The 26,330-nt window shown below is 45.0% G+C and overlaps 10 protein-coding genes across 18 annotated transcripts; 4 read left to right on the top strand and 6 right to left on the bottom strand.

Annotated features, from left to right (window-relative positions):
* Window positions 1-50: 50 nt before the first annotated feature.
* On the bottom strand, window positions 51-4,957 carry LOC108051313 (organic cation transporter protein). 7 transcript variants are annotated; one of them, XM_017133384.2, is made up of 9 exons: window positions 4,123-4,957; window positions 2,734-3,370; window positions 1,754-2,474; window positions 1,585-1,678; window positions 1,045-1,101; window positions 850-950; window positions 714-794; window positions 266-376; window positions 51-200 (listed from the first exon to the last, which is right to left on the bottom strand). In XM_017133384.2, the coding sequence occupies exons 2-9, from the start codon at window positions 3,282-3,284 to the stop codon at window positions 171-173; spliced, it is 1,746 nt and encodes a 581-aa protein (XP_016988873.2). In that variant the 5' UTR covers window positions 3,285-3,370; window positions 4,123-4,957; the 3' UTR covers window positions 51-170. The 7 variants fall into 7 exon arrangements, with proteins under 7 accessions (XP_016988873.2, XP_016988875.1, XP_016988874.1 ...); XM_017133386.2 differs by lacking the exon at window positions 1,045-1,101; XM_017133385.2 differs by lacking the exon at window positions 1,045-1,101 and having other exon boundaries at window positions 51-376.
* Window positions 4,958-5,084: 127 nt separating this feature from the next.
* LOC108051319 (UPF0587 protein CG4646) lies at window positions 5,085-5,730 on the bottom strand. Its single transcript, XM_017133394.2, has 2 exons — window positions 5,412-5,730; window positions 5,085-5,353 (listed from the first exon to the last, which is right to left on the bottom strand). Exons 1-2 carry the CDS (start codon window positions 5,662-5,664, stop codon window positions 5,115-5,117), a joined length of 492 nt encoding a protein of 163 aa, XP_016988883.1. The 5' UTR covers window positions 5,665-5,730; the 3' UTR covers window positions 5,085-5,114.
* A 32-nt stretch (window positions 5,731-5,762) lies between these two features.
* On the top strand, window positions 5,763-6,896 carry LOC108051320 (COP9 signalosome complex subunit 9 homolog). The gene is made up of 2 exons (XM_017133395.2): window positions 5,763-5,924; window positions 6,396-6,896. Exons 1-2 carry the CDS (start codon window positions 5,847-5,849, stop codon window positions 6,531-6,533), a joined length of 216 nt encoding a protein of 71 aa, XP_016988884.1. The 5' UTR covers window positions 5,763-5,846; the 3' UTR covers window positions 6,534-6,896.
* On the bottom strand, window positions 6,585-8,053 carry LOC108051318 (F-box/SPRY domain-containing protein 1). Its single transcript, XM_017133393.2, has 4 exons — window positions 7,795-8,053; window positions 7,520-7,734; window positions 7,094-7,458; window positions 6,585-7,032 (listed from the first exon to the last, which is right to left on the bottom strand). The coding sequence occupies exons 1-4, from the start codon at window positions 7,885-7,887 to the stop codon at window positions 6,938-6,940; spliced, it is 768 nt and encodes a 255-aa protein (XP_016988882.1). The 5' UTR covers window positions 7,888-8,053; the 3' UTR covers window positions 6,585-6,937.
* A 97-nt stretch (window positions 8,054-8,150) lies between these two features.
* Window positions 8,151-14,535, top strand: LOC108051316 (transcription factor Dp). Of its 3 annotated transcripts, none has more exons than XM_017133390.2 (10): window positions 8,151-8,787; window positions 11,737-11,897; window positions 11,963-12,029; window positions 12,089-12,156; window positions 12,215-12,276; window positions 12,339-12,669; window positions 12,730-12,965; window positions 13,024-13,106; window positions 13,171-13,254; window positions 13,310-14,535. In XM_017133390.2, exons 1-10 carry the CDS (start codon window positions 8,721-8,723, stop codon window positions 13,492-13,494), a joined length of 1,344 nt encoding a protein of 447 aa, XP_016988879.2. In that variant the 5' UTR covers window positions 8,151-8,720; the 3' UTR covers window positions 13,495-14,535. The 3 variants fall into 3 exon arrangements, with proteins under 3 accessions (XP_016988879.2, XP_016988878.2, XP_044312429.1); XM_017133389.2 differs by having other exon boundaries at window positions 12,086-12,156; XM_044456494.1 differs by lacking the exon at window positions 8,151-8,787 and having other exon boundaries at window positions 10,313-11,897; window positions 12,086-12,156.
* Window positions 14,536-14,633: 98 nt separating this feature from the next.
* LOC108051317 (probable peroxisomal membrane protein PEX13) lies at window positions 14,634-16,571 on the bottom strand. Its single transcript, XM_017133392.2, has 3 exons — window positions 15,655-16,571; window positions 15,369-15,598; window positions 14,634-15,236 (listed from the first exon to the last, which is right to left on the bottom strand). Exons 1-3 carry the CDS (start codon window positions 16,284-16,286, stop codon window positions 14,815-14,817), a joined length of 1,284 nt encoding a protein of 427 aa, XP_016988881.2. The 5' UTR covers window positions 16,287-16,571; the 3' UTR covers window positions 14,634-14,814.
* Window positions 16,572-17,132: 561 nt separating this feature from the next.
* LOC108051327 (transmembrane protein 183) lies at window positions 17,133-18,192 on the top strand. The gene is made up of 2 exons (XM_017133404.2): window positions 17,133-17,251; window positions 17,309-18,192. The coding sequence occupies exons 1-2, from the start codon at window positions 17,146-17,148 to the stop codon at window positions 18,175-18,177; spliced, it is 975 nt and encodes a 324-aa protein (XP_016988893.1). The 5' UTR covers window positions 17,133-17,145; the 3' UTR covers window positions 18,178-18,192.
* Window positions 18,193-18,305: 113 nt separating this feature from the next.
* On the bottom strand, window positions 18,306-21,590 carry LOC108051326 (sulfhydryl oxidase 1). Its single transcript, XM_017133402.2, has 2 exons — window positions 20,026-21,590; window positions 18,306-19,085 (listed from the first exon to the last, which is right to left on the bottom strand). Exons 1-2 carry the CDS (start codon window positions 21,448-21,450, stop codon window positions 18,600-18,602), a joined length of 1,911 nt encoding a protein of 636 aa, XP_016988891.1. The 5' UTR covers window positions 21,451-21,590; the 3' UTR covers window positions 18,306-18,599.
* A 1,024-nt stretch (window positions 21,591-22,614) lies between these two features.
* LOC108051329 (probable palmitoyltransferase ZDHHC24) lies at window positions 22,615-24,080 on the top strand. The gene is made up of 2 exons (XM_017133406.2): window positions 22,615-22,910; window positions 22,963-24,080. The coding sequence occupies exons 1-2, from the start codon at window positions 22,673-22,675 to the stop codon at window positions 23,574-23,576; spliced, it is 852 nt and encodes a 283-aa protein (XP_016988895.1). The 5' UTR covers window positions 22,615-22,672; the 3' UTR covers window positions 23,577-24,080.
* On the bottom strand, window positions 24,011-26,234 carry LOC108051328 (protein PTCD3 homolog, mitochondrial). Its single transcript, XM_017133405.1, has 2 exons — window positions 25,772-26,234; window positions 24,011-25,719 (listed from the first exon to the last, which is right to left on the bottom strand). Exons 1-2 carry the CDS (start codon window positions 26,099-26,101, stop codon window positions 24,088-24,090), a joined length of 1,962 nt encoding a protein of 653 aa, XP_016988894.1. The 5' UTR covers window positions 26,102-26,234; the 3' UTR covers window positions 24,011-24,087.
* Between the last annotated feature and the right edge of the window lie 96 nt (window positions 26,235-26,330).

The raw sequence follows: 26,330 nt of genomic DNA, 5'->3' as shown, positions 1-26,330 counted from the left end.
TGCTATTTCCACTTGTTGCTCTGTCGGTCTATTAAAAAATTTTCAAAGTGTATTCTTACTTACAAATTTGAAAGTACTAAGAAAATACTTTATTACAAGTATCTACAAATATTGTTTTATAAAAAAATGGGCTGATAGTCTGTAACCATCCGGAACCTAAAAGGCCATTATCATTTTCCCAAGGCTATGGCCTCTTCCACCTGCAGAAGATTGATAAGTTTATTAATGATTTTACTAATATTATTGATGGTTTAGTAGTACTTACCGTATCCGGCAGCTTCCGATTAAAGGTTTCTGGCAGTAGCAGCGAAAGTAGTCCTGCTACCAGTGATAAGGCCCCAAATAGCAACAGAGGCAGCGGTTCGTAGTAAGAAGCCTGTCGAGAACGTAACCAAATCATTAAATTCCTTGGATTTTTAGAATGTTTTTTCATTCAGAACATTTTTAAGGGCAAAACCATATTTGTTTAAAGTAAGTATGTACAAATTTAACTAATTTACTTTAGTTAGAAAATAAAAGTAACTATGTTTAGTTTTCAAGATCTAAATCCCTATAATTTTGAAGACATCTGGTTTACTTTTTTCTGTACTATTAGAAATGAAATAAGCTCAAAAACTTTAGTTTGACTTTTGTGATAGAATAAAGCACCTCTTTCTACATTTAAAATTTTTGTGTTTTCTGAAATTTTATCAATAAAATAGGACGGAACTTACCAACAGAGGCACAAAGGGAGCCAGCATCGCCCCAAAGCGGGCAAATGTAGACATAACACCGACGCCTCCGCTCCGAATGACCTAAAATGAGTTAGTCCTAATTAATTTACTAAATAATTTAACCAAATTTGCATACCGTGGGCATCATTTCCGCGGTAAACGTGTAGATGACGGCAAAGGAGGAGGTGATTCCCAGTTTTCCAATGAGAAAAAGCGTCACGACCAGCCAGTTGGCACCTGGGAGATAAAATAGGTATTATTGACGGCCAGGGAAACGGGTGTTAAGTGCACTAAGGTCAACCGATCTTGAATCACAATCTAGGGAACTTACAACTCCACGAGTTTCTACCCTCAACTCCGGGCTTGCATGGATTCCAATCTCCTTGCGCTTAGCGGGTATGCACGAATTAGATTTTATTTGTTAGACACAAAGATTTTTCCGTATACTAAATGATTTATATTTGAGACTTAAATTACATTTTTCTTCGATTTTCTAAAATTAGGAAACTATGGTTTGCTATTTACACTTATATTAAAATGAATTGATTTATTTTTGAGAATTACAAATTATTTTTAGGAATAAGATCAATTTTAAATTTCTGAGTGGCTTACCAGTCGTATGAGTGATATTTTTGACATAGATGTTATAACTCGGCTAAATCTTAAAACAACACTTTTTTGTTTCGTCTTATAATAATTGAATACAAAACTTACGAAAAGAGCTATTTAGTGACATATAATCGTATATGATGTTTTAAGTAAGTGGCTTACGTGTCGTATGAGTAATATATACAAACAAGAACAAAACATTTTGTACACAAAAATCTGCCGTTATTCTCCTATCTAATTAAGGGGTTGACTTGGTACTCACCAAGGGTAACAAAGCCGCTGGCAACACACGTGATGGAGCAGAGCAACAGCGATCCGGAGAGGGCCAATCGACGGCCAAGTCTGCGCAAGAACAGCTACTGGTGAAGGATTGGGGTTGGATAGGAAAGATGGTTAGTCACGGTTTAGGTCGGTGTCAGTAGACAACCTACCCATGCGAGGCTATAGCCGGGGATCTCAACTAGGCAGACCAGGGCGAAGTTAAGGTACTTGTTGCCACTCAAACTGGTCGCATTCAACGAAAGCCCGTAGTAAACGATGGCGTTCACTGCCCAAATGAGAAGCAGAATGGCATACCTGCCCATCAAAGTGGGACAACCCGCGACCTGTTTGATTGCCACCCAGATCTTGTCGTCTTTCCGCTCGGCCAGGACACCACCTTCGGCCTCATCCTCCACTGCGGTTTCCGCGTCCAGCTCCTGCTGCTTGAAACTGGCCATCAGCTCAACGGAGATGTCCCGCCGGTTCACCTTCGCCGCCCGTCGGATGATGGCACCAGCCTGCTCCCGCCGATTGCGGGCCAGGAGCCACCGCACCGACTCCGGAACCAGCCAGAAATAGGCCACGCAGATGAGCGGTGGCAGCGACAGCACCAACTGCAACTGACGCCAGTCCGGCAGAAAGACGGACAGACCCAGCAGTGCCTCGCCCACCGCGTAAAAGTAGTTAAGCACGATGGAGGACATCTCCCGCTTCCGCGGACCCACCATTTCCACGCCAATGATGAAGGCCAGCGGATATACGCCGGAAGTGCCCACCGCGTTGAGGAGGGCAAAGACCAGGAAACTGGAGTAGTCCCAAGCCAACGCCTGCGCCACTCCCGTCAGCGCCATGAACACAATGCAGATGAGAAAGACGTGCTTACGCCCATATCTGAAAGGATTGGCTATTAGAAAACCAAGGCTTTGATTGCATTCGGACGATTAAACTGATAACATAAACATTTAAATCTCTTTAAAACTGTTATTCGTTTTTGAAATACAATACTGAATTTGAGTTTTTAAACTAAACAAGAATATTTAATTCCCTGAATTTTAGATTTATTGCACTCCAGTAATAACAAAAAACGCCACCAGTGTATTTCTGTAGTCTATAAATGTATTCCGAGAGTGAAGCAAGATGTTGTACATACCGATCGGCTAGATAACCGGAGAGGGCTGTTCCCACCACCAGACCGGCAAAGTGCATTGTGCCCACGAAGGCCAGCTTCCAGAGATTCTCCTGGCAGTGCAACCCCCACTGCTGCACAATGGTCCGCTCCGGACTGCCATAAACGAACTGCCCGCATCGCTCCGTATCCGCTGTAAAGTTATCGGCCGAGCACCGATCCAAAGACCACGGACTCCAAGGTTCGGATTCGGGGTTACTTCCATTCGGCACGAACCTGTCACAGGTTGCCGGCGTGAAGTGGCCCCGTTTGCTCCAGCTGCCGGGCACGGCAACTGAGACCCAATCCGCTCCATAATCCGGCTCCTCCGGACTGTCGCAGCCGGGCACGAAACATCGATAGGTGGGAGATCCGGCCGTAAAAACATAAGAAAGGCTGTTGGCGGCTGCAAACAGAACCGGCAGGCATATGAGCAGATAGTTCCGCCGCTGGAATCGGCCGAACTCTCCTATTTGGGCGAGGATGTCGTCAAAGTCCAGGATGGCAGCCGCCGCACCTGCCGCTGGAGCTGACATGCCAAGGATAAAAGGACTTTCTCTTCTCTCGAATAAGCGGAAAGGCAGTTTAAAACTATGGATTCCGGATTTCAAAGGCACGTGATCTGCAATTAGTATGAGATGTTATACATATGCCATTCTAATTTTGATCACGCATTAGTCGGATGTATAGCGTAAAATATCGAAAATAGAAATACCTAAAACTAAACGCTTAAAAAAGAGGTACAGAGGTCGGTATACTCAATGTGTTTTCCAGAAAATATATATATCGAATTTTATTAAGTAGTATTTTAAAATAATTGGAAATATTACTTTTGATTTTTAATTTTTTTCTTTTGTTCAATCACAAATATTGAACTATACTAAGCTGCAGAATCTGAATACCTGATGCTTCTAAAACATAGATAGGTAAATAATAAAGCGTACAACGTACATTTTTGAAAATTCTAATGAACTAAATGCAACAGTAGTGATCTTAATGCCGGACATTTTCGAGGCAACAACGGTTTTGCTTTCTTGTCACACTTTAAGATCGATGAATTGCCTTCTGATCTTATTAATTTAAACGAAGCAACATTAATTGTAAATAGTCCCAATGTAGTTGCGGGAATGTACATGCATGCATGCAATCCAATCTTTGCCAATTGAGATAAATTGTTGCATGCCAGTGTCTTGAAAAACGGAGAGTGTTGTAATTGGAATATGTGTTTCAAGTTTAGTTGCTGACAAACAGAGGAGATGCATGATTGATGCGTGCCAGCAGAGAATAATGCATAATGGATGAGCGGTGTGGGAATTGCCAACAGGTATTCCGAACGGGGGTTCCTAGCGGGCTGGCGGGAATGAGTCTCCTTACCCGCAAGTTATTTGCAAAGGTCAGGGTCGGGGTGGATTCTATAATTGCAGCGACTTGGTGGGAAATTCTGCAGGCTGCTGAAATACGTTGGCCAAGTGTCCAGATAAGGCTGCTCCCATTATCTAATCACTACGAGTTTTTAATGATGCACTTGGCGACTCTGGTGTTTTGTACACGCTCATTAGACCGAATAATTGCCGGAGACTCACTGCTAAACACTTGGCAGGTGTCTTTCGACTAATTATTACGTTTACCATTCACCAAATAATACGCGCGATTCCACTCCGGATGTCCGGGTCCGGTTTTAGCTCCGGGTCGCTTATCCACTCCGAATCGCACAACGTCTGGCGAAATACTGAATTTTCTTGAAAAAGAACATGCAAACGCACACAGAGAGGCAAACACAATTGCTATCTTCGTGCTCAGTCTAAAATCAAAGTAGCCGGCATTAAAATCAATACCAAGAGAAAACTTTGGGGGGAATGAGTTTAGGAGCTATGTACTTTCTCTTACAGCGGGAGCCGCTAAGAGAAACGCTTGCTGATCGCAAGTATTTTAACACATTCGGGGAGGATTTTATCTAGATTTCATTTCAGTTTACTTTAAGTGCAGAAAGAACAAGGGTAAGAAGTTTCTAATCCTGATAAATGACGGCAAAAAAATGCTTACGCATGAAAACAAATTAATAAAATTATTTTTTTAAAAGAAAACTAAAAAGTTTATCAACAAATGTAAATATATTGCTAATGACAAGGCTTTATCAAAAGCAGAAAAAAAAGTACTTAAGGGCAGCTATTTGAAAAAAGGATTAATTTTTAATGAAATGTTACTTTACTCATGAAGATGAAAACAAAGTTTTATGGTGACGAAACCACTTAAAAAATTAACTATTTAGCTTTCGATCCGTTCGGCAGTCAGATGTATCAGTTAAACGGATATGCTTATTATCAAAAAATCGTAGATAAAATGCTTCAAGTGACCGCCGGTCAGCTTTACTTCTTCAGTTTGATAAACTTGGAGGCAAACTCGTAGATGCCCACGGAGTTGTTGTTCTTCTGGTCGTACTCCACCCAATCGTCCTCGGAAAGATCGACTTCTTCGAATTCCTGGCCATTTTCCGCCGATGAAACCCGCCATCCGGTTCGGGGTGAAAAATCCACGGGCTCTGCGCCGCGGCACTCGAAAACCACGACGGTCTTGAATCCACCAGAGTCGTCCGCCGTGTAGGGAGCTGTGCATAGAATGCGTGTTCGAATTAGGAACTATACTGTGGCTCGGGAGGGACTCACCATTGGACTTATCTACGATGTCAATGCTGTTTTCCCGACTACACATCTTGCATTTCATGAAAAAGTTAAAGCCAGCCGCATTGCGCGAATCCTGCTGCACCCGCTCAGATTCGGTGATGTCGTGCCATTTGTCCGACTGTTCGCCGCAGTTACTGCACTTCAGTTTCAGGAAGAAGGAGTAGTCCGGATGACACGTCTCCAATTTGTCCACGTTCTCCAGGGTGGCGGAAATCTGGAGACCAACGCGCACCATTTCGTTAATTGTTCAATATTTACATATATTTCAGGCAGTCCGAAATCAGCTGTTGGGCAGTGTGGCCAAATAAAGAATATGTTTTGACTATCACCGTAGTGGCAACACCGCCAATGATAGTGAATATTTGGCTGCAACTAATCGTAAATAACATAACAAAAATCATTTAATCGTATAAAAATATGGATCTGAACATGAAACCTTCTTTGGCTGCCGACGAAATGTTCTCCGAAGGCCCCGGTTACATGGAAATGGACGAGGTAAGCCCTTAGCAAAGCTTTTCCGTTAATAAAACACGAAATACAAAGGGGTCCCAGGACATCTTCGTATACCCTTGCAGACACTTTTATAACTTCGGTCAAATGGTCATATAAATTATAATTTATATATGTACGGATATATTTGTGATCAGCATATCAAGACAATTCAATATGGACATGTCCGTCTGTTCGCTATTGTCCGATTTACATTATAAAGTGATCGGACGACTTTATCTTATTCCTCCCATAGGAAATATCCGGTAAACTAAGTAGATTTAGCAGTCTTGAGGCTATTTTAATGTTACTCTCTATTCCTTGTCCAGTATGAGGTATTCTACTACTCCGGTATTATCCAGTGAGTTTTATGAAAACTAGTTGAGTAAAAATACCCCAAAGTTGTTATTGTTCAATCAAAGGTATTAAATTTGGCCTGCAGAAGATAACTTCCTTTCATAAATTGTATCCTTTCAGTCCGGTGGAGCAACAGGAATGATGATGGACCATCTGCCCTCTAACGACAAGCACGTTCACGCCGACTTCTACAACGATTTTGATGACCTCTTCGACGATGACAACTGGGCCAAGATTAAAGCCGATGCCAAGCAGTAGTCTTATGCAGGATCGACCACAGTTTAATCGAAGGATTGAAAGATCAGTGTCTGCAGTTAGTTCTTCTGTCTGTAATTTTACTTGCATAATCATCAGCGATCATCGGTGTATAAAAAATTGGTTCAACTATTGTTTAATCGCTATAATATTATATTCATTTGGTTCGTATAACTAACGTAAATTGCCATGTGAAGATAGTGCCGAGGTGGTTTTGAACTTTGGCGTAGCGTAAAATCAACAAAATGCATAATTTTGTACAGAAAACGAAACTAGTAACTAAATTTACGATATCGAACTGAGTTGCAGGTGGAATGAAGCAAACGTAATCATGATAAATACAAATGTACACAATAACCTAGTGGATCCATTGAGTGTGTTAACCAAGTTGTACGCCCGGGGCAAAGCTATCCGTCCAACGGGGTGCCCAGGTAGACCATTGAGACCTCGGTGTTGCCGTAGACAGCGGATACTGTGGGATAGAGCTTCTTGTCCGGCAGGCCTGCAAAAGCAAGGAACATAGGATTATGAGTTATCCAGCTTGGAGGCTAATATCGTCGAACCTCGGAAGGCCACGCCCAGGAACTCGTAGTTCTTTTCGAACGACAGAGTGTTGTCCTCGCAGTCGAGAATGACGCGTATCCGCTCGCCCACCTGGTACTTGGGTGCGTTATTCAGAAGCGGGTAGCTGCCCTGCATGTCTCCGTTGTGCAGCAGGTGGTTCTCTACCAGGTTCCAGCCCCAGCTCTGGTCGTCGGAGCCGAGTAGGGCCACATAGCCGTGGCATTGCAGCGCCGCCTCCTTGGTGGATATGCCGATGACGGCCACCGTACCCAGCGGCCCCTCCCAGATCACCTCCCAGGTGTGCCGGCCGTGGCGAAACCCGATTTTGCCCCGAGCCGCGTCTGTGCTCTGCGCCACGGGATTGCTGAGGACAGGAGGAGGATTGTGAGTGAAATTGGTAGATCTACTATTTTGGGAACCCATACCGATGCAGGGTGAATCCGTTGGGCTTGATATATACGTTCCGGGAGCAGTCGTTGGGACTCCAGGCGTGGAAGTACGCCCGCAGCTTTGTCTTGTACGTGGAGACGGAGGACAGCAGGTCGGACTTAAGGGCATCCTTGGGCAGCTTGTTCAGGCAGTGCCAGCGCCAAACGTCGCTGTTCTCGTCGTTGAGGAAGTGGTACCAACTCTTGCACACCTGCGAACAGTAAGGGAAGGTATTTAATCTTATCATGGTTATATAGGGCCAAAGGCGCACCTGTGAACAGTGGCTCAGATCGTCCAACTCCAAGTAGGAGAATATCACCTCCAGGACGTTGTAGTTGCACAGCGCCGCCACCGGATCGACCATTGTGCGGCTGCTCCTCTGCTGGGGACTTGTTAGATAGCTGCTCTGATTTCCCTTGGCCTGTTGTTTGTCATTTTTCCACACCAACCAGAAAAAAGACTCTAGAAATTCGCGATTGGACTCCACAGTGTGCCCGTCCGTATCCTGCTGTTGAAATACCTCACGGCTGAACCAAGTGGCCACTTTGTTTACATTCGCGACCAGTGTGGCAAAACAGCGCCGGCAACCAGCTGCTTGCAACACTGCGTAAATTGATGCGTAAATTGGCGCGCACGGTCTGCCATTTCATTCGCACCCGCACACAGCCTGCTTTGCCTTTCCCACATGAAAACGAAAAGCAGCCACTTGGTGGAAATTTTGTGGCCATCGTGCTGTGCTTAGAAATCGTCCAAATTCGCGTCGCCATATACCGTTTGAAAGCGACAAATCCGGGGAATCTTTTGCCACCTTTCCAGAGAAAATCGAAACGCGAGAAGTCCGCGAAAAAGGCCACCGAAAAAGGGCCGCCGCTGTGAGTGTGTGTGACCAGAAGAAAAAAAATGCCCTGCCGCTGGAAGTGAAAAATGCGCTCGCCATTTTGACTCGGGCGACAGTTTTTGTACAAGTGCTCTCGTCGTCGTGGTCGTGGTCCGCATCCGGATTTGCACACGTGCCCCAGTCCGTGGCAGTACGTCCGAGTCCCTCTTCCACCTCCACCGCCGCCCCTTCCAGTTTTCCCGTACACACGTTGCGGCAAAGGCACGTAGCACTGTTTTTTTGTTTTTGGCGGTACACCAGGTGAGCGGTAAGCGGCAACAACAATTGCTATCCGGCTGCTACTGCTCCACCATCAAAAAATGGCTCATTCAAATATCGGTACTGTGAAGGCCAACGAGGTAAACTTCTTCTTTCGGGACGATAACGGTAAGTGGGCGGCATCCTGCGTCAGGACTTGATTAGCGGTGGAGTGGGTGCACTCGCTCCCACACACACGCCACCACACACACACTCTCACACACACTACAAAGTTGCATGGGCAGCGTAAAACGCCATCTTTGCTTTTTCGGGTTTCTTTTGCCTACCGTATTCATCGTTTGATACGCTTTGGGGGGCCAGCAAGACGAGCCGAAGAGTGCTAGAAATTGGCAAAAAGTAATAATAAAAGACAGAGAGACCCCCGCGAAATAACAACTAAAATGGGTGAGCCACCCAAACCCGCCCCCGCTCCCTTCCAATCGCCCACCGCCCAGTTGGCGCGCTCACACACACATGCACGCGCGCATTTTCTCCCACTTTTTTATCGGGCAGCCAACAGCTGATTACTTCGCCGCTGCTGTGAATTCGCTTTGAGTTGAGGATTTTGCATGAAGCAGCGGACCAGCAATAATTCGTGGATTTGAGCCAGTTATTATTCCAATGAAAACAATAAATTCAACTTCAACCGAAAGTATCTGAACGGTGTGACATTCTGCAATTGTATCAGCGAGATAGAGAAAGACGGACAGGGCGGGAAACAGAGTGGAGAGAAAAAAGGCCAAAACAAGAAAACTCTGCCACACCAACACACACGTATGCATGCAGCCACGAAGCTGAGGCCCAAAACAGGCGAGCGCAAATAGGTGTAAGCGCTGTACACGTGTGTGGTTGTTTGTCGTCGAGTTTATGCGGCAATCCCCGATTGCAATATCTTGAAGTTCTAAAAATAACAAATTTTATTGTATCGCTTGGCTTGCGTTTTTCGCAAACAAAGCCTTGTTGTGTGAATATAGGGCAAGATAGTTTTTTTTTTTAATTAACAATAATAACCATTATATGTTATCATTACCACTGAGGTGCTTTAACCATGTCCATCTGTTCAAACAAACGGATCTCAAAAACTGTACAAGCTCAATGTTAAGCTTCTATGTATACTGTATTCCGAAGTTATTAAAAAAAAATAAATTCTCGATTAACCGCGAATTATCAAAAAAGAATTTGTGAAAATGTGGTAGAACTCTATATTGAATAAATAAAATTCTGGCCCCAAGTTTGTGGTCATGTAGACATTTAAAGCTGGATAAAACCATAATTGATTAAAACTATTTCCAAAATTGTTGCTACCGAATTATTAATGCAGAGTCCTAAATTCTTTTTTACTTTTGTTTCTATAGGTGTATAATGTTTTGGGAGCATTAAAATAACGAAAATACCCTGAGATAAGAAATCTAGGCGTTTGTCATTGTTGCCGAATTTGGGACACGCATAAACGCAGTATATCGGGGTTTGCTGTCTGCTCAAATTAGCGACGGACCCGGTTAACTGGTCGACTGGTGGGGGCGAAATATGGAATTGCTCATCCAATTGCTGGGACTATTTGTTCACTTGAGTTTTGGGACACTGTCTAGGCATAGTGTTATCAGTTCCACCGAATCCAAGACGCCCAGGCCGACCATCTGGTTGGCTAGTCCGGTATTGGCCCGTACTGGAAGCAGCTTAAGCCCCCCGTGAGCCTGATCTGAGTCATTTGCAGATGTGTGTGTGTTCTTAGGTGCGAGAGAGTTGGCAGGTATTTTTAGTGTTCGACCCTTCGCTGTTTTTGTTTTGGGCCCTTTATCTTAGTTTTTCTTCGTATACTTCTAGCTTTGTTATGATTATGCAAATCTCAAACAGCGACAGGTGAATGAATAATTATTACATCGAACGAAGACCATGTAAAACTTGAAATGTTTAGAAAAGCCGGTTAGATATGTATGTATAAGACCAGGGCCGCCGAGCAAGTCGCGAATATTTTGTTTTCATTTTTGATCCAGTATCTTGTGGATTTCCTTAAACAATCATTGATTAAACGGCTTAATGCCACGTCTCGAGCTCACTATATGTCTAAGCATTCATAGTTTGTAATTTCAGTGTTGCAATATTATTTATTGGTTTAATCTTTTAAACTTTAAGTTGGCATTTATTATAAGATTGCTATACCTACAGACTATATATTTTTAATGATTTTATAGTTACATACTAGTAACTATCTACAATCGGGCGATATAGTGATCAATTAAAGAAAATTTTATTATCTACGTTCTACAAACACTTTTTTGGGCAAAAATAAATTTATAACTGGATCAAATATACACGTTCGTATATATAAATGTACATACATTAGTTTTTAAAAGTCTGATTAAACATATAAAGTGCATGTCGAAAGATATTAAAGATAAATGTAGGTGGGCTTGGCCTGAGTGTGAGTGAAATCACTTTTTTTGGGAGTATCAAGTATGTATATGATCTAGTTTCGTGTTGTTTTTACAGATGTCGCGATCATTATCTACTCATTATGTAATATACAACATATTTACTAAAGATAAGATAGAGCACCATGTAGTTACCGATTTTAAATAATCCATTCAATAGGGAATACCGGTCTTCGGCCAACAATCGAGCCGAGTCACGAACTCCTCAGTTTTTGAACCATCACTAGTTGGTTAAGGTTCACCTTCGGTCACGTGCTGGCCATCTCTAATGTCCAGGCGATCTGGTTTCGGGTTGTTTTTGTATATCTGAATCTTTATCCTGGCCACACCACTTTATACACACGCACACTACCGCTCTGCGAGTGAGGCTAACTGTGTGTGTATGCACCCCAATCTTACCGCTTACCTTTTGTTGTTGCATTCCGCCTCCAGTGCGCTTCGTTCGCTCATTTCGCCGTGCGGCGAAAACAACGCATCGTTGATAGTACCAAACTCACACACACACTCACTCTTACCCTATACTCACACGCATGTGTATCTGTGAAAATACATGCAGTTGTGTTATCAAAGAAGGCAATTCAGTCGCGTGTTATGTGTATATCCGAAACTAAGGAACATCCGCATCTCCGTGTTTCCAATCCCGCAGGACAAATAGCCAAGAAGCTGCAGCCGGCCCAAAGCAAATCCGAGATGGAGGGTGGAGGAAAACCCATGGCAGTGGTGTACGCCACGGGCTCATCGGCGCGCAACAGCGGAAGTTCTAGCGGCATCGGCAACGTGGGACGCATGGGCGCCTTCAGTCAGATGGTGAGTTCGAAACGCTGCCCCCAACCCAAAGAGAAGCTTACTGTAATGATCCGGTTAATCTGCAGGGCTCCAGCAATCAGGGACAGTTTATACGGCTACAGGACAACGGCCTGGTTATTCCAAAATCAGAAGGTAAGACTCCATATAAACAAGGAGATCATCAATTAACCATGGATATCTTCTGTTAGCAGGTTCCACGTACACCACTGTTTCGGCGCAAAAAACTTCAGGGACGACAGGCAGTGGCCTGTACGACGTGGTAAGTTGGTATTGGAGTAATCAGTTCTTCACCCGATTAAATCTCTCTTGTATTGCAGATAAAGGGGGATCGCTATGTGAAGTTTACGCCAAACAATCCCATGAAAATCAAATCAAAACTGTAAGTAGCAGCTCGAAAGCAGGCCCAGCTGAAGAGGCTAATGAGTTATCGTTCCCAACCAGCCATGCCATTCAGAGCAACTCCTTGCACTCCATGTCCGCCTCCACATCGTCCATTCAAAGAAAGCGCAAGCCGGACAAGGCCGGCAAGGGATTGCGCCACTTCTCGATGAAGGTCTGCGAAAAGGTGGAAGAGAAAGGCAAAACCACCTACAACGAGGTGGCCGACGAACTGGTCAGCGAGGAGATGAAAAACAATGCGTACGACAACTGTGATCAAAAGAATATCAGACGTCGTGTCTACGATGCGCTCAACGTACTGATGGCAATCAATGTTATATCCAAGGACAAGAAAGAGATCCGCTGGATAGGGCTGCCCGCCAATTCGGCCGAGGTGGGATTCGCTTTACTCCAAATCATACATGATAACATAATATTACCCATGTTTCCATAGCAATTTCTGGCCCTGGAAGAGGAAAACAACCTGCGCCGCGAGCGCATTAAACAGAAGAGAGAAATGCTGAAAGAAATGGTCATGCAGCATGTGGCGTTTAAGGGATTGGTAGACCGGAACAAGCGGAATGAGAGCCAGGGCGTGGTGCCTTCTCCGAATGCCTCGATCCAGCTGCCGTTCATCATTGTAAACACGCACAAGTCCACCAAAATCAACTGCAGTGTGACCAACGACAAGTGAGCCCCTTTCACTCACTATATAGAACTCGTGTCTGATCATAAATCTCTGTTGCAGGTCCGAATACATATTCAAGTTCGACAAGACGTTCGAAATGCACGATGACATTGAGGTGCTCAAGCGCATGGGTTTCTTGTTGGGTAAGTGGTATTATTCAGTCGGGCTCTTTCGCAGGGAATTTAACGTGCATTCCAACTCTTTTAGGTCTGGATAAGGGCGAATGCACGCCGGAGCACATTGAACGAGTCAAGTCGTGGGTGCCTCCAAACCTCGCCAAATACGTGGAAGGTATGGCTTCCTATATTATGTTAAATCCCTTCATTAAACCCTTTCATTTATTCAGCCTACGCCACTGGAAAAACTGGCGAATCCATGTGCGAATCGGACGACGAGGACAACGAGTTAAACGAGTACCCGGAGTCAGCCAATGAATCCCAGAGCTTTGCACAACACTCGGCACAACACAGCAACGATGCCGAGTTTAAGCTGGAGATGGATGATGACGAGCTGGACGACGAAATCGATTGAGCTGACTGTGCCGCCGACATTGCGCCAGCCATGGCCGATGCGGACGCGGATGCGGATGGAGGAGCAGATGCAGATGCGGAGGATACATTTAGTTTTACGTTTATCAACGCTTTGTTAGGTTTGCCACGCCCCCCCGGTTAGGCGCGAGCCCCTCTCCACTCCACTCAACACCCAATCCGACCCACCCATACAATTGGTTTTGTTTACTTCTTAATGAGACTCTATTAAATTATACAGCTCGCATAGACGAGAAAAGAAAATTCGGTAGTTCATGTATGTACGTGTAGTTCACATACACAGTTTGTACTTGTATCATTGAAGATTTATGTTTAAGCTCAAACGTTTTTAAAATAATTTGTCTAGTTAAGCAGAACCCGTATTTTAGTGCAAACCACATTTCATATTTGGCAATCCCGCGAATCCACAGGCCCAAGCTAATGTTCACTCTCTTTTTAGTTGTTATGAGTCTCCCTTTTCCCCACATGCCTTTTCTTGTTTGGGTAGGCATAAGTGAAAACGATAATGTTATGGGTAATTAATTGTCTCTTAATAATATAATATACCAAAATTGTACACATAACAGCAATGAAATGCAATTATTTTTAGAATGCCACAAGCAGTTTGAACTGCAGACAAGAACGAACATATGAAATATGTTTAATTTGCTTACACCTTTCGATAAAACAATCATGTTTTTATTTCTCAAAACCCACAGTTTAAGTTGACAACGGAGAGCAGATAATTGCGAAATAATCAACCTACCTAATTAGTAATAACAATTAAAACGAGATATACATTTTCAGAATTTGTATTTATATTATTGAACCTTCTTCAAGTGAATACAAAAAGCATACAAATACAAATTAGTAGAAAGTCAAGTATAAGGCGTTAACAATTAAGTGTCGAGCATGTAGTTGTGTAATAAATCGAAATAATTAATTGCATGGATGCAAAGGAAATTACAAACAAGTAAGACGAAATCGAACCGAGTGACAAGTTAATAAAGTAATTTGCATATTGTAAAATATGATAAATCAAGAATCATACCGTCTTTCCCTTAATTTATTTGCACAGGGCGCATTGAGAAGCCCTTGTACTACCTGAACTTTAAGGAACTACCCAACAAAAATAAGTCTCAATTCCAACCCACGACATATGGTTTATGTTTACTTTCATTGGGATCGCTGAATAATTAACATTTACAACTAAATGGAAATATACAAAATGCGGAAGCTAACTTAAAATACAGGGACGTACATATACAGAAGCTGAACCGAACATAACTTAAATTAAAGCTAATAACCAGAGCAGTTGCTCAGCTCAGGCGAATCCCTCGCCCAGGACAGCTGTCGTCGTTGACGGCGGTCCCAGAGGCTCCTGCTGCTGGGCGGCAAGGTTGAAGTCGTAGTTCATTTGCTGCTCTAGCGGCGGAGAAGCGAAGGCTCCCGCCGACAAATCCATCAGTTCGGGCTGTGGCTGGGCAGGTTTCACCTGGTCCTGGATCTCTTGGCGCATTTGCTGCGGCGATTTTACATAGCTAATTGGAATGATGCCAGATGTCTGGCCGTTAGTGGTGGCCAGGGCCCAGCCGGTGTTGAGCAGATTGAGAGTCTGCTGGATGTCGCGGGGGGCCACATGAAGCGTTTGGCCTGCGCGCAGCGAAAGCTCGCTTTGACTGCGCCCCACGAAATCGTAAACGGCCTGGGTTTGAATCGGTGCCGTCCACTTTGCTGGATTACGGGCTGGGAGGGATGAAAACACAGGCGTTATTCACGGTCTTATCTTAAGAAGCCTTATCGGTCAGATTATAGCACATGGACGGAGCAAAGTGCTCTCGATTAGATAAACTAGGCTGTGCAATGTGCAAGGCTTACCTTCCTCTTGGGCGGTGTTTGTCACTGTGCCCAGCAGCTTCATAATCAAATAAGGAGCTGTGAAGATGAAGCTGATGAAGGCCAGCACCGGCCAGGGTGAGCTGCCCTTTCGTGGAGCTTGGGGCGCTCCTCCCGCCTGGGGATTGTTCTCGTTGAGGGCCTCGGCAAAAGCCTTCTTGAAGGCCGCCGAAGAAGGGTCCAGGTTGGATAGTCTTAGCCAGAAGAGAATCCTTTAAGGGTAGAGATGTTAGTATATTAAAATAGCATACTTCTACACCATACTCACTTCCTGTAGATCCAGTTCAGGCCCCGAAATATGGCAAACGTCGTCCAAAACTGGGCAAACACACTGCGCAGCCGTCCAAAGTTCGCCGCCACGCCAAGAATGGCCCGGAACGAGCTGGTCAGCGCGAAGAATGTGGAGTCCAGCATGGAGGCAATGTTGCCGATGGCCGAGACCAACGATTCGATGCTTTGGAAAGCCGGACGTGAGCTGGCTTCTGCCATCTGAATGAAACGCTGCTCCGGATCATTTGCGCCGGGTGCTCCGTATCTGTTGTATGCTCCGCCAAATCCTCCGCCGTAACCGCCACCATACCCGTAGGAGCTGCCAAAGCCGCCCATTCCTCCGTATCCAAAACCGCCGCTGTTAAAGCCACCGAATCCACTAAGGCCGTAATTGTTTCCTCCGTACCCGCCACCGAATCCACCGTACTGCTGGGTCTGCTGAAACGGTGACTGAGGGAGGGGAGGAGGTTGCACCGGACCGGGCAGCGCCCTTACATTGCCGTAAGGCGTGCGCAGCACTGCCTCCGTCGAAGGTACTCCGCTGGACACGCCCACTCCGAAGTTGCTCGAGGGCGGCAGCAATGGCGCATCGTTGATCACCGCGCTGCGCAGATTGTTGTTGTCGACCATGGTGACCGATTCCGACTGACTCCGGACGAAAGGAAAAGTGCCGTGAACTTTACCCCGCGGCACGACAGTTGGTTTTGTACTGCCAGCTGCGAAACTTGATCGGCGAGCTCTTGTTTAATCTTGCGGGCGGGTTATTCAGATTCGCTCGCTCTGGTTGCCTCTAAACTCCAGCAGAAGCTTGCCAATGAAATCGGACAGATTTTCGTTTTAATAATTAATCAATTTTAGCAGTAGTACCGTTTTATATTTTTCGAGCTGTATTTAGCGGGAATTTAGCTAAAAGTTGAAAACAAAAGATGGGACTTTAGAAGTGTGACCGTTGAGGTTTGGTATTTATAGCTAGAATTAACGGTCTTTTATCTTGAAAGTAAACTAACATTTTAAAGAATTGTAAACAACATAATTTAATATAATTATTTATGTAAGCAAAAATAATTAATAATTACTTAACTAATAACAGCATCGTGATATTCGACTCTAAATTATGATAATAGATACTGTGCTCTTAAAATGTATTGAAGAGAAAATATTGGGTTCATTCCGGGAGGATTGCGATTGCCTAGTAAGTGTATTAAAAAATATTGTTTTTGCTTAAAACTAATATTTGTTTTGATTAATACTTTAAGAGGAAAAATAAAAACTAATCCGGGAGTATTCAAGCATTTTAGATAAACTCACACAACATATATTAAACAACTTTTGTTGGTATTTTTCTGAAAATTTTGAAACTCTAAATTTCAAGGTCCCTTTTACTGTAAAATTAAACCTAAACCTACTAATCTGAAGAGAAAACGAGTTTTACTGTAGTTAACTTTTATCTTACGGGGTGTCAACCCTGCCGGGCATCACCAATTCATTAATGAACTGTAAAACAGCTGTGGAACCAGTGGAACACAATATGAGTTTTGATGCCGACTGCGATGAGTTTATTCAAAACAAACTATATCGCACCAAAGGCAAATGTGGTAAGTATATTCGCCTAGATTTTGGGACCCAGAAAATATACCCGTGAAAATCCACAGCTATATATGCGCGCCAATCGGATGTGTATGTGGCGGTGAAGCACAAGCCCACTCTTCGATCCACTGCACCCACTTTGGCCATGGCGGAGAGCAACAACAATGTGGTTAGCATGCGACATGACATCTGGTTCCACATATCGATGCATATAGATCCGGAGGACGTGCAGTCCTTCGCTCTGATTTGTAAACAAACCGCCGGACTGGTGGCTTCGAGGGCCTTTTGGCGTAATCTATACCGGCGCTACTGCAACGGAGCCACCTCGGGCTGGAATCTGAATCTGCCCGCCCATCTGCAGCCGGAGCAGATGCGAAACTGTGATACCCAGACACTCAGATCCCTTGTCATCCAGGCGCTCTTCCGCTGCCATCGTCCGCTAAAGGTTCGCCTGGAGCTGGGCTACAACCTGGACTGGCTTGTGCAGCGCACCTTCGTGACTTGCTGGCTGAAGCAGTTCCAGTGCCTGTGGATCATGTGCTATAAGTTCTTGAACCGACAGCCTAATGTCCACAACGAATCGGAAATGGAAACCAGCGAGGTAGTTAATGATTGGGAATCCCTCGCCGAAGATGATGTGGGACAATCACATGTAACCCTTGAAAATCACAATGAGGGGGTGGTTATCCTGGTTGTGCTGTGCCGACACTTTGAGCCCACTCCCACTCAGTTGACCTACAGCAATCAGCAGGCACGCTACCGTCTTCGGGCCACCCGCGAACTCCTCTGCACAGATATGCGGGCCAAGAACCTCGAACTAGACTTTGCCGAAGATGGCTGCCGAAATGTATCCGTAACCGTTAAATACTCTCGCATCGAAAAGTACAAAGTGCTACCCTGGTGGCATCCAGATTTCAACAGTTTTATGAAATAAAACTCTCATCCGCGACTTCTTTGTTATCTACTGCAGGTCATATATTCCTTATCTACACTATTGTAGTGTTCATACCTTATCTTGAAAGCTACCGCCCAAACAAGTGTTCGACATCAAAAACAAGCACCTAGCATGGATCGTTTTTATTCAAACGGACTCGGGAGTTACATACTTCTGGAGGGAAAATCACATTTGCATACCTAAAAAATAAAACAATCAGGTGCATCGTCGTGGTAAAAAAGCGATTATGTTTAGGGACTACAACTGGAAGAAGACTGTTCATATATACACACACTTTTATCTTAAACATAACTCTAGCGGCCACGAATACAAAACATTCAAGAGGTGGTCTATGTAAATTCCGGTTTTCAATGTTCGGTGTCTTTTCTTTAGAATTAATGGAAGTGCTTCCGTGGATTACCCTAAACCTTGCCCAAAAGGTCGTGGCCATAGGGCTTCTTGCGATAACCCTTGAAGGCGAACAGCTTGAAGGCCAGCACCATCATCACGATGCAGAAGGCGTACAGTAGCATGCCCATTCGCATGTCGATGTCGGTGAAGACGCTGGAGATCTGGCGCTTTTGCCGCATCTTATCCGCCGTGGGATGCAGCAGTTCCTCCCGCTGCACTCCGTACCGGCTTACGAACTGCGGATTGTGTATGTTCTTGAGGAAGCCTAGCACGGCGTCCTTGTTCCACTCAATCTCCAGGTTCTCCGATTTGGAGCCGGGCGATCGGTAACATTCGCTGCAGCTATCCGGTGATGGAAACTGCTTCTTTGGAAATTCTGGATCGTCAGTGGCGTCGCCCGCAAGTCGCTGGTTCACCTCATTATGGGCCGCCCACAACCAGAGGACCGCCTCCTCCTTGTTCGGCACACTCCAGATTTTTCGCCTCGATGCCATTGCCTGTGAAGCGTAAACAAATGAAATTACTCAATATGTGAGCGCATCGAAAAAACAACTGTTGGCACAGCTGCCGAACGAAGACCTACTTAATTACAGTGGTACCTCGTTGGGGATCCCTGATATTAATAGAATGGGAAGATCATTCCGCCTTAATCACTGAACCTTTTGATAATTGTAATGTTTATTTGACAAGTGTTGTTTACCTAGAATCCACTTATAAAACAATGGACCGAACGTGGTTAATTTTTCTGACTAAATTACAGTTCCGCAACGTTAACATTTTAGGCGGAACAATAATTGTTAATTTACATGGACCAATACTGAAATAAACACGGAGATGACTTAATGAACTAGCATTTTAAGGTGATCAAGAATATATACTTAATAGTATCGGCAACTGTTATTGTAGCAAGTTACTAACATAAATATACACAAATACAATAAGCCCTAGTAGCCTGTGAATACCTCGAATAGGTAATTAGCCTTTGGAGAAAGTGAGTTGTATGAGTCACGGATTACAAATAACAAATAAAATCTTGCTTTAGAGCTTGGGTCAGAAAAACTCACAATACAAAATGTGACTATATCGTGGTTATTCAATTAGTGCAATTATACAAGCAAAGTACGTGTAGCGAAATCAATCATAGTAAGCACCAAAGAACACCCGTAAAACCCAGTTTTCAGAGCTGCTGATCTGAAGAATACATTTTTTTATGAACTCGGCATTAAAATATATACAGGTGTAGCTGATTTAATGGTCTATTTAGGGAGGTAAATTGGTTTTGTAGGAAAAAAATCGAATTATCATGCATGGAAAATTCCCTCTGTCAGCACTCAAGTCTTTTGTTTGGTAATCAACTATCCTCCCCCCCATAACGATTGCCTTCCTAATCAGCACTATTGTGGTCATTGGCACGTAGCTGGTCGCCTACTGACTCACCTGAAAGTGCTCGGAGCACTCTGTGCAGCCGAAGAAGTGCTTGATGTAGCCGTGCATGGCTTGGAGGACTTCTAGCGGATCCTGCGAGTCATCGTTTCTGGCCGCCTGGACGGTCATGAAATGGAAGAGGGTCCACAGGGAGCAGCTGAAGCCTCGTAGTCGTGGACTGGAGCCGGCACATCCCACGAAATGAGTGGAGGAGTAGACAGGTGACTGTTGCCCCTCCAGACGCTTCAGCTCCTCCTCGAACTCTTTGCCAGTGAGAACCTCGTTAAACTGGACCACGTAGTCCTTTAGCTTGGACACCAACTGATGACCATTAGCTCCTAGCGGATTGTACCGCTGCAGCACGGCCAGGAAGCGCTGGAGGGCAAGCAGTTTCTCGCCGCTGATCTCGCTCACCTTGGCCACCTCGTTGTGTAGCACCGTGCGAATGGCCTGCTCGAGGTCCGCCTGGTAGACGAAGTGCTTGTTCCGCTGCACTTCCTTGATCAGTTCGTTTTGCCCGGTGATCTTTATCGACGGCGTGGACACCGGTTGAGGAACCTTAATTGGTCTGGGGGTAATATTCTTCTTGCCCAGCACTTCCGCCAGCTTTTTGGCGTACGATTCACCGTTGGCATATTCCGGCGCGTACGCCTCAATCTCTCCCAGGCGATTCACCAGGCTCAGTGGCAGATTGGCGGGATCTATCTTAAACTTGGCTGAAGCTGCGGGATCAATGACGCGGCGCACCTCCACCGCTGGCCACTGGGTCATGAACAGAGCCACCTCGATGCCGAGAGTGGTGTTCTCCGGTTCGTGGACCACGGCCACGTACTGCTTAACGCTGCTGAGACCTTCGAACAAGCTGCTGGCGGAATCGTTCTCCGTGAGGTAGTGGACGTTGGGCCAGTAGGAGTTGTTGTGGCTGCTGGTCAGGTTCTCGGCGGCCACCATTCCAGCCAGCAGTTCGCGGATCTCATTCACATCCTGCGTCTTCAGATTCTGTCCAAAGTGCTGGGGACCCGGCTGGAAACCGGGACCAAGGTAACGCAACGTGGGATAGCCCATCACCTCGTAGTTTCGGCAGACGGCATTGTTCTCCTCGGCCGCGCAATCGATGGCGGCCACAATGAGCACCTCAGACCAGGGCAACAGGTGCTCCGCTACTGTCTTGTAGGTGGGTGCAAATCTGCGGCAATGTCCGCAGTATGTGTTGTAGAACTCGACGAGTGCTCCGCGATTCTGGTCCACCACGGTGGAGTTAAAGTTTTCCACCGTCAACTTGACGACCTTGTCTCCATCGTCGTAGAGTCCCAATGTGGGGTCCTCGGGAGCGGACTGCTGCTTTAGGAGCGCCTCGTATCGCGGAAGGGGAACGCCCGCGGATGTGGAGTCCAACAGCAGGCTAATTGCTAGAATCACCAAATACGCCACCGACATTTTTCGGATTTTCCGGAATTGGGGGAGCGGTTGCGATTCGTACGGAATGCGATGTGGAACGCGACTGATACGATAAGATTCAACTTAAGCAAAGCATTTGGAATGTTTTACGGTCGGTTCGCAAATGGTATGATTAACTGCACTCTCTCTGGAGATGGGCGCGTGACTGGCTTGTCACGCACGGCCCGACCGCCGTTAGAAACTTGTGGCTCAAATAACTATCCATTGACAGATTTAAAAAACAAGTTTTTTTTAATATTAAGAAAACTAATTGGAAAATATCCAATTAATGCTGCGTAAAACAAATTTGTTAACAAGGTGTCACGGTTAAATTAATGAGGCCCGTGCCCATATCTAACTGTCAATGACTTTATTATCACTGCGAACTAGTTCTAGTAAGAAATAATGAACTTTTAGGCAAAAAAACTCGGTTGCTTTAGTAATAACCGAAGCTAAATAAGTCGAAACAGTAGTATTTATATTTAAAACAATTGCTGAAAACTTAAAGAAAATGATTTTAAAATGTTCTTTGTTAAATTCCATTAAAAACCACGTCTTGATTTTGTATATGTACAACAAAAGTAAACTTTAATGCTTTTACAGGAATGGACTTACCCATTGAAATACTACGAAACAAAGCGAGGCTTGACCTGGTGTGATTGTTTCTTATCAGTTCGTTAAAGTATTATTTATTATTGAACAACTCTTATCAAGCTGTTTTTTTGTAGGATCTGCTAGTTTCACAAATGTTTTATAATGTATTTTCTTAGTCAAAAGATTAAAATTAAGTTTAAGAACATTAAACATGTAGCGGACCTTTCCAGCATAAAATCAATTGAGTTATAAGTTTATTTTAGGTTCTTCTAAATTTTTTGAAATTTAATACATTTTTAGAGTCACTAAGAGTCATAGAGTCATACAACTTTCGTCACACTTGAACTATTTTAACGGTTCATTTTTAGTACTTTTATTTTAAATGGTTATCAATTTTACCGTTAACAGCTATGCCCAGAAACGATTTCCAGCACTTTTAAATTAGATAAATTTATAGATTCACATAAAACTTTCGTCACATTTGAATTAATTTAACAGTCTACTGGTTCATTTTAGTACTTTCATTTTCAAACGGCTATCAATTTTACCGTTAACAGCACTGCCCCGAAGCGATTTCCAGCACTGTAAAAAGGAATCACTGTGGGGGTGTAAAAATAACGGGAGTAAAATGATTTTGCGCCCGTGGGATCGGGTTAAACCCCGTTCCATGTCGGATTTGGCGTGTTTCCTGCTTGTGGCCATCTTTGTGCCGGTGACATACATCTTCCAGGTGACCACTGTGATGCCGGAGCTATTTGCCATAGGAGGCTTTTGGTACACGGTACTATGGCTGGCCAGCCTGTTCGTCATCTTCAACATCACCTCGAACATGCTGGCCTGCATGTTGGTGGATACTAGTATCAGAAGTGGGTACCTTGCCATTATATTAAAGTATATGTACTAAGATTATCTTTCTAGTGGAGCTGTTAAAGCCACCAGTGGACACGGGGAAGTTAGCGAGGTGGCACATGTGCCACGACTGCCAAACTCTGGTGCCACCGCGCTCCTGGCACTGCGAGGTGTGCAAGGTGTGCGTCCTGAAGCGGGATCACCACTGCCGATTCACCTGCTGCTGTATCGGGCACCACAACTACCGGTACTTTTTCTTCTATCTGGTGTACATGATTATCGGATCCTTGGCGGCTGCCATAATGGAGAGCATCTACCTGTGGCACCTCCATCCGGATATCTACTGGCGGTGGTCAACTCTGTTTACCGTCTTCGCTCCCGTCGTCAGCCTAATGCTGTATCCCAGCTGGGCGTCCTTTTACGTGGTAATATATGATCTCACCCTTTTAGGCTTCGCCATATCCTCGCTGCTTCTGGTCTTCCACTGGTCGATAGTCAAGAGCGGTTCGGTGACGAGGGAGCGCGGCACGAGGAAGTACGACCGAGGTTTGCGGGGCAACCTGGAGATGGTGCTCGGTCACAGGATGCATCTCACCTGGCTCTCACCTTTCTTACGTAGTGATTTGCCTCATGATGGGGTGAACTGGGAACCAATAGTAGCATTCTCGCCCAAGGAGGACTAGTTTACAATTGTGTCTTATCCATCGTTGACGTTAATACCGGATTATTGTAAAGATTTGTCGCATTTACTAATACGTTAAAATTGTAGTATCAAAATACTAATCAAGGCGGTGTCTTTATGGTTATACTGAAACCAACTAGTCAATACCTGAATCTTAATCAGTATTTATATCGTTCCACCTCTATAATATCTAAATCGCCTGTTTATATAAGCTTGGCTTGCGGAGACCTTAGTAGTTATTACCTAATGACTAGTATTATTATCCCATATTTTGACCAAGAAATATTTGCTTGGAAGTCATAATTTTGAGTAGCGACACTTTTTTTATAAACCAATTTTTATATCAAGTACAAAAGAGTTTTATTAAACTAAAGCTTTACTAAATATCAAGAATATTTTATTTTAAGTGATTAGTATTTATTCAAACAAAAAATGTACTTCATTTTTATGGTAATTTATTTAACAAGTTTTTTATATCAATTACAAAAGTATATTATTAACACAAGACTTTACTACTTATCGAGGAAACTTTCGCCTACCAACGACTTAAGCTTGGACAGGTGTACTTCATTGAGCGTAAATCCTTCATGGATGCGTTTAGCCAATGCACTGGAATCCATATTGTTCTCTACGGCATACTGCAGGACAACCAGCGCCTGGCTGGGTGACTTCTCCAACACGCTGGCCTCCACAAACTCTTGCAGAGCACTTTCGGCTGGCGTTCCGGGAATCCTGTGCTGGTTCTTGTCGACGTGGGCGAACACTTCACAAGCTTTTTCGAAGTTACCTCCGCGAACTAGCAGCGTGAGGATATCTCCCAGCATTTGCCCGGTGAAGGAGACCTTTCGTAGGCGCTTAATAGCGTCTTCTACCTTCTCGTACATATCTAGGGCCACCTTGGCGCCCTGCTCCGGTAGCTGTTGTTGGGCGGGGGATTCACCACTCGGCTTATTGTCTACCAAAATGCGAAGCACATATAGAAGAAGGCTTTCGCGGTGCGTGTGATCGAAAACAACCATGTCCGACCAGATGCGTGGCACATACTCCACCCCGCCATTGATCTCGACGGCTCTCAGGATCTCCTCCATGATGCCCGGCTCGGGGATGTAGATGTTGGGTACCAGCAGGTCGTAAGTCAGCATGAAGTCATCGAGCGACTCGGTTTGGCACAGCAGTGCTAAGTAGTTGCGATAATAGATCGACTCTTTGAAAGAATCGCCTACCAGATCGTAGTTCTTGCCGGTATGCAACAGCTCATTCACCTTCTTGGCCAGCGATTTGTCGTGTAAGTGATTGCGGCACACATCCATGGCGGTGGCAAAGAAGTACGTGTCCTTGGGATGCTCAATCTGGAACTCCTTGCCAGCGATGTCGTTAAGAATATCCACAATAACGTGTGACACTGGTCCCCTTTCCCGGCAAAAGATGATCAGCAGGTAGTAGTAGGTGCCCAGGCTGGGACTCACGCCTAGTTGCTTAAATTCCGGCAGCACCTGAAGGGCAGCGGAGCGTGCTAGCTTAAAGTTGCCAAAGGTGCTGATGCACTGAAGAACAGAATTCAAAGTTCCCAAATTGGGTCTTAGCTTCTGCTGTGACATTTCCTGCAGCAGCTCCGTGCAGAGCTGCCAACGCTGCTCGGCCGTGTCCTTCAAGAAGCTTACTATTTGGATAATGGAATTAAAGGTGTTTGTGTCCAGTTGGATCTGCTTTTCACCGGCCTCTTGCAGCAGTGCATATGCTCGTTCGCACTGCAAATACTTAGCCATACCACGGATAAGGGAGGCGTAGGATTGCGGCGTCTTTGGTTCGATTTCGGAGTATAGTTTCTCTGCCAGATCCCCATCCTTCCAGGTCTTGGCACTCCGCTCACGGCGTTGGTTGTTCTGCATGAACCAGCGCTCCTCGATATACTCCTCCGGCAGTGGTTCCTGATTGTTGTGGAAGCACACCAGCTCCAGAAGGCTTTGCTTAAGATCGGGGCTGATTGAAGTACCCTTTTGTTCAAGCAGGTTGTAGACCAGGACAGCATCCTTGAGTTCACCTTGGCTAATCAGTTGGCGAAGGGAACTCTCCTCCACGTGGGAATCTTCGGTGTATACCATGCTGGGTGCGAATTTTTCGACCGCTGGTTGAGCTTCTTGGTGCTGAAGGATGGAAAATCGTTAGATCCGGGTAATGTTCCTCCTGACCACTCACCATAAATAGCTCGCGGTGCTCCTCCTTGATCCATTTGGCCGCCTTGCGTCCAGATTCCTTTGACATGGCGTAAGTGCGTTTCGCCGCATTGGACATTGGTATCAGGAATGGGTCATCGTGGTATTTGTAGTGCGGAGCAGTGTGGTCCCTGCCCACGGTGCCGGCCAGCGCTTGGAGAATATCGGTGGGCGAACGCTCGATCCGATTGGGAATCTCAATGGTGGAATGGGAATCCTCTGCCGGCGCTGTTGTGTAATGTGCTCCGCTGGAACTCAAGCTGCGCGCAATGTTCGCCCTGGGCAGCAATCTCAACTGGCGCGAGAGGTACATGGTGAAGCAGGTATGCCGACAAATTACCCTGATTTTCAGTTATAAAACCAAAAAAATTAAATGTTTTCCTGGTTTTTAGTGGCGAAAATGCAGGTGCTTCTTCTTGCTCCGAAAGTGTGGTCGAACAGCTGTTCCTAACAGCAGGCTTAACAGGGCGGCTAACATTTATTGTTTTGCAACACTAATTCAGGGCTGCTACATGTGTTTAGAAATAAACGTTACATTTTAA

Source organism: Drosophila rhopaloa, unplaced genomic scaffold (genome assembly GCF_018152115.1).
Source record: "Drosophila rhopaloa isolate 14029-0021.01 unplaced genomic scaffold, ASM1815211v1 contig_115, whole genome shotgun sequence".
NCBI lineage: Eukaryota > Metazoa > Arthropoda > Insecta > Diptera > Drosophilidae > Drosophila > Drosophila rhopaloa.
Note: the sequence above shows the minus strand (reverse complement) of the source record. Positions and strands in the feature narration are given on the sequence as shown.

Coding starts and splice junctions, on each gene's coding strand:
- LOC108051327 (XM_017133404.2), top strand. CDS start 17,146: ATGAACTGTAAAACAGCTGTGGAACCAGTGGAACACAATATGAGTTTT. Junction 17,252..17,308: donor TCGCACCAAAGGCAAATGTG/GTAAGTATATTC, acceptor GAAAATCCACAG/CTATATATGCGCGCCAATCG.
- LOC108051319 (XM_017133394.2), bottom strand. CDS start 5,664: ATGGTGCGCGTTGGTCTCCAGATTTCCGCCACCCTGGAGAACGTGGAC. Junction 5,354..5,411: donor CATCGTAGATAAGTCCAATG/GTGAGTCCCTCC, acceptor TTCTATGCACAG/CTCCCTACACGGCGGACGAC.
- LOC108051318 (XM_017133393.2), bottom strand. CDS start 7,887: ATGGTCGATCCGGTGGCGGCGCTGTGCAACTACAACGTCCTGGAGGTG. Junction 7,459..7,519: donor AACGGATTCACCCTGCATCG/GTATGGGTTCCC, acceptor TCCTGTCCTCAG/CAATCCCGTGGCGCAGAGCA. Junction 7,033..7,093: donor CCTGGGCGTGGCCTTCCGAG/GTTCGACGATAT, acceptor TTGCTTTTGCAG/GCCTGCCGGACAAGAAGCTC.
- LOC108051316 (XM_017133389.2), top strand. CDS start 8,721: ATGGCTCATTCAAATATCGGTACTGTGAAGGCCAACGAGGTAAACTTC. Junction 12,030..12,085: donor GGTTATTCCAAAATCAGAAG/GTAAGACTCCAT, acceptor ATCTTCTGTTAG/CAGGTTCCACGTACACCACT. Junction 12,966..13,023: donor TGCAGTGTGACCAACGACAA/GTGAGCCCCTTT, acceptor TCTCTGTTGCAG/GTCCGAATACATATTCAAGT.
- LOC108051317 (XM_017133392.2), bottom strand. CDS start 16,286: ATGGTCGACAACAACAATCTGCGCAGCGCGGTGATCAACGATGCGCCA. Junction 15,599..15,654: donor CTGAACTGGATCTACAGGAA/GTGAGTATGGTG, acceptor CTACCCTTAAAG/GATTCTCTTCTGGCTAAGAC. Junction 15,237..15,368: donor AAACACCGCCCAAGAGGAAG/GTAAGCCTTGCA, acceptor CATCCCTCCCAG/CCCGTAATCCAGCAAAGTGG.
- LOC108051313 (XM_017133384.2), bottom strand. CDS start 3,284: ATGTCAGCTCCAGCGGCAGGTGCGGCGGCTGCCATCCTGGACTTTGAC. Junction 1,102..1,584: donor CAGCGGCTTTGTTACCCTTG/GTGAGTACCAAG, acceptor ATACCCGCTAAG/CGCAAGGAGATTGGAATCCA. Junction 201..265: donor ATCGGAAGCTGCCGGATACG/GTAAGTACTACT, acceptor AATCTTCTGCAG/GTGGAAGAGGCCATAGCCTT.
- LOC108051328 (XM_017133405.1), bottom strand. CDS start 26,101: ATGTACCTCTCGCGCCAGTTGAGATTGCTGCCCAGGGCGAACATTGCG. Junction 25,720..25,771: donor AGCACCGCGAGCTATTTATG/GTGAGTGGTCAG, acceptor TCCATCCTTCAG/CACCAAGAAGCTCAACCAGC.
- LOC108051329 (XM_017133406.2), top strand. CDS start 22,673: ATGATTTTGCGCCCGTGGGATCGGGTTAAACCCCGTTCCATGTCGGAT. Junction 22,911..22,962: donor GGTGGATACTAGTATCAGAA/GTGGGTACCTTG, acceptor TTATCTTTCTAG/TGGAGCTGTTAAAGCCACCA.
- LOC108051326 (XM_017133402.2), bottom strand. CDS start 21,450: ATGTCGGTGGCGTATTTGGTGATTCTAGCAATTAGCCTGCTGTTGGAC. Junction 19,086..20,025: donor AGTGCTCCGAGCACTTTCAG/GTGAGTCAGTAG, acceptor TACGCTTCACAG/GCAATGGCATCGAGGCGAAA.
- LOC108051320 (XM_017133395.2), top strand. CDS start 5,847: ATGGATCTGAACATGAAACCTTCTTTGGCTGCCGACGAAATGTTCTCC. Junction 5,925..6,395: donor GTTACATGGAAATGGACGAG/GTAAGCCCTTAG, acceptor GTATCCTTTCAG/TCCGGTGGAGCAACAGGAAT.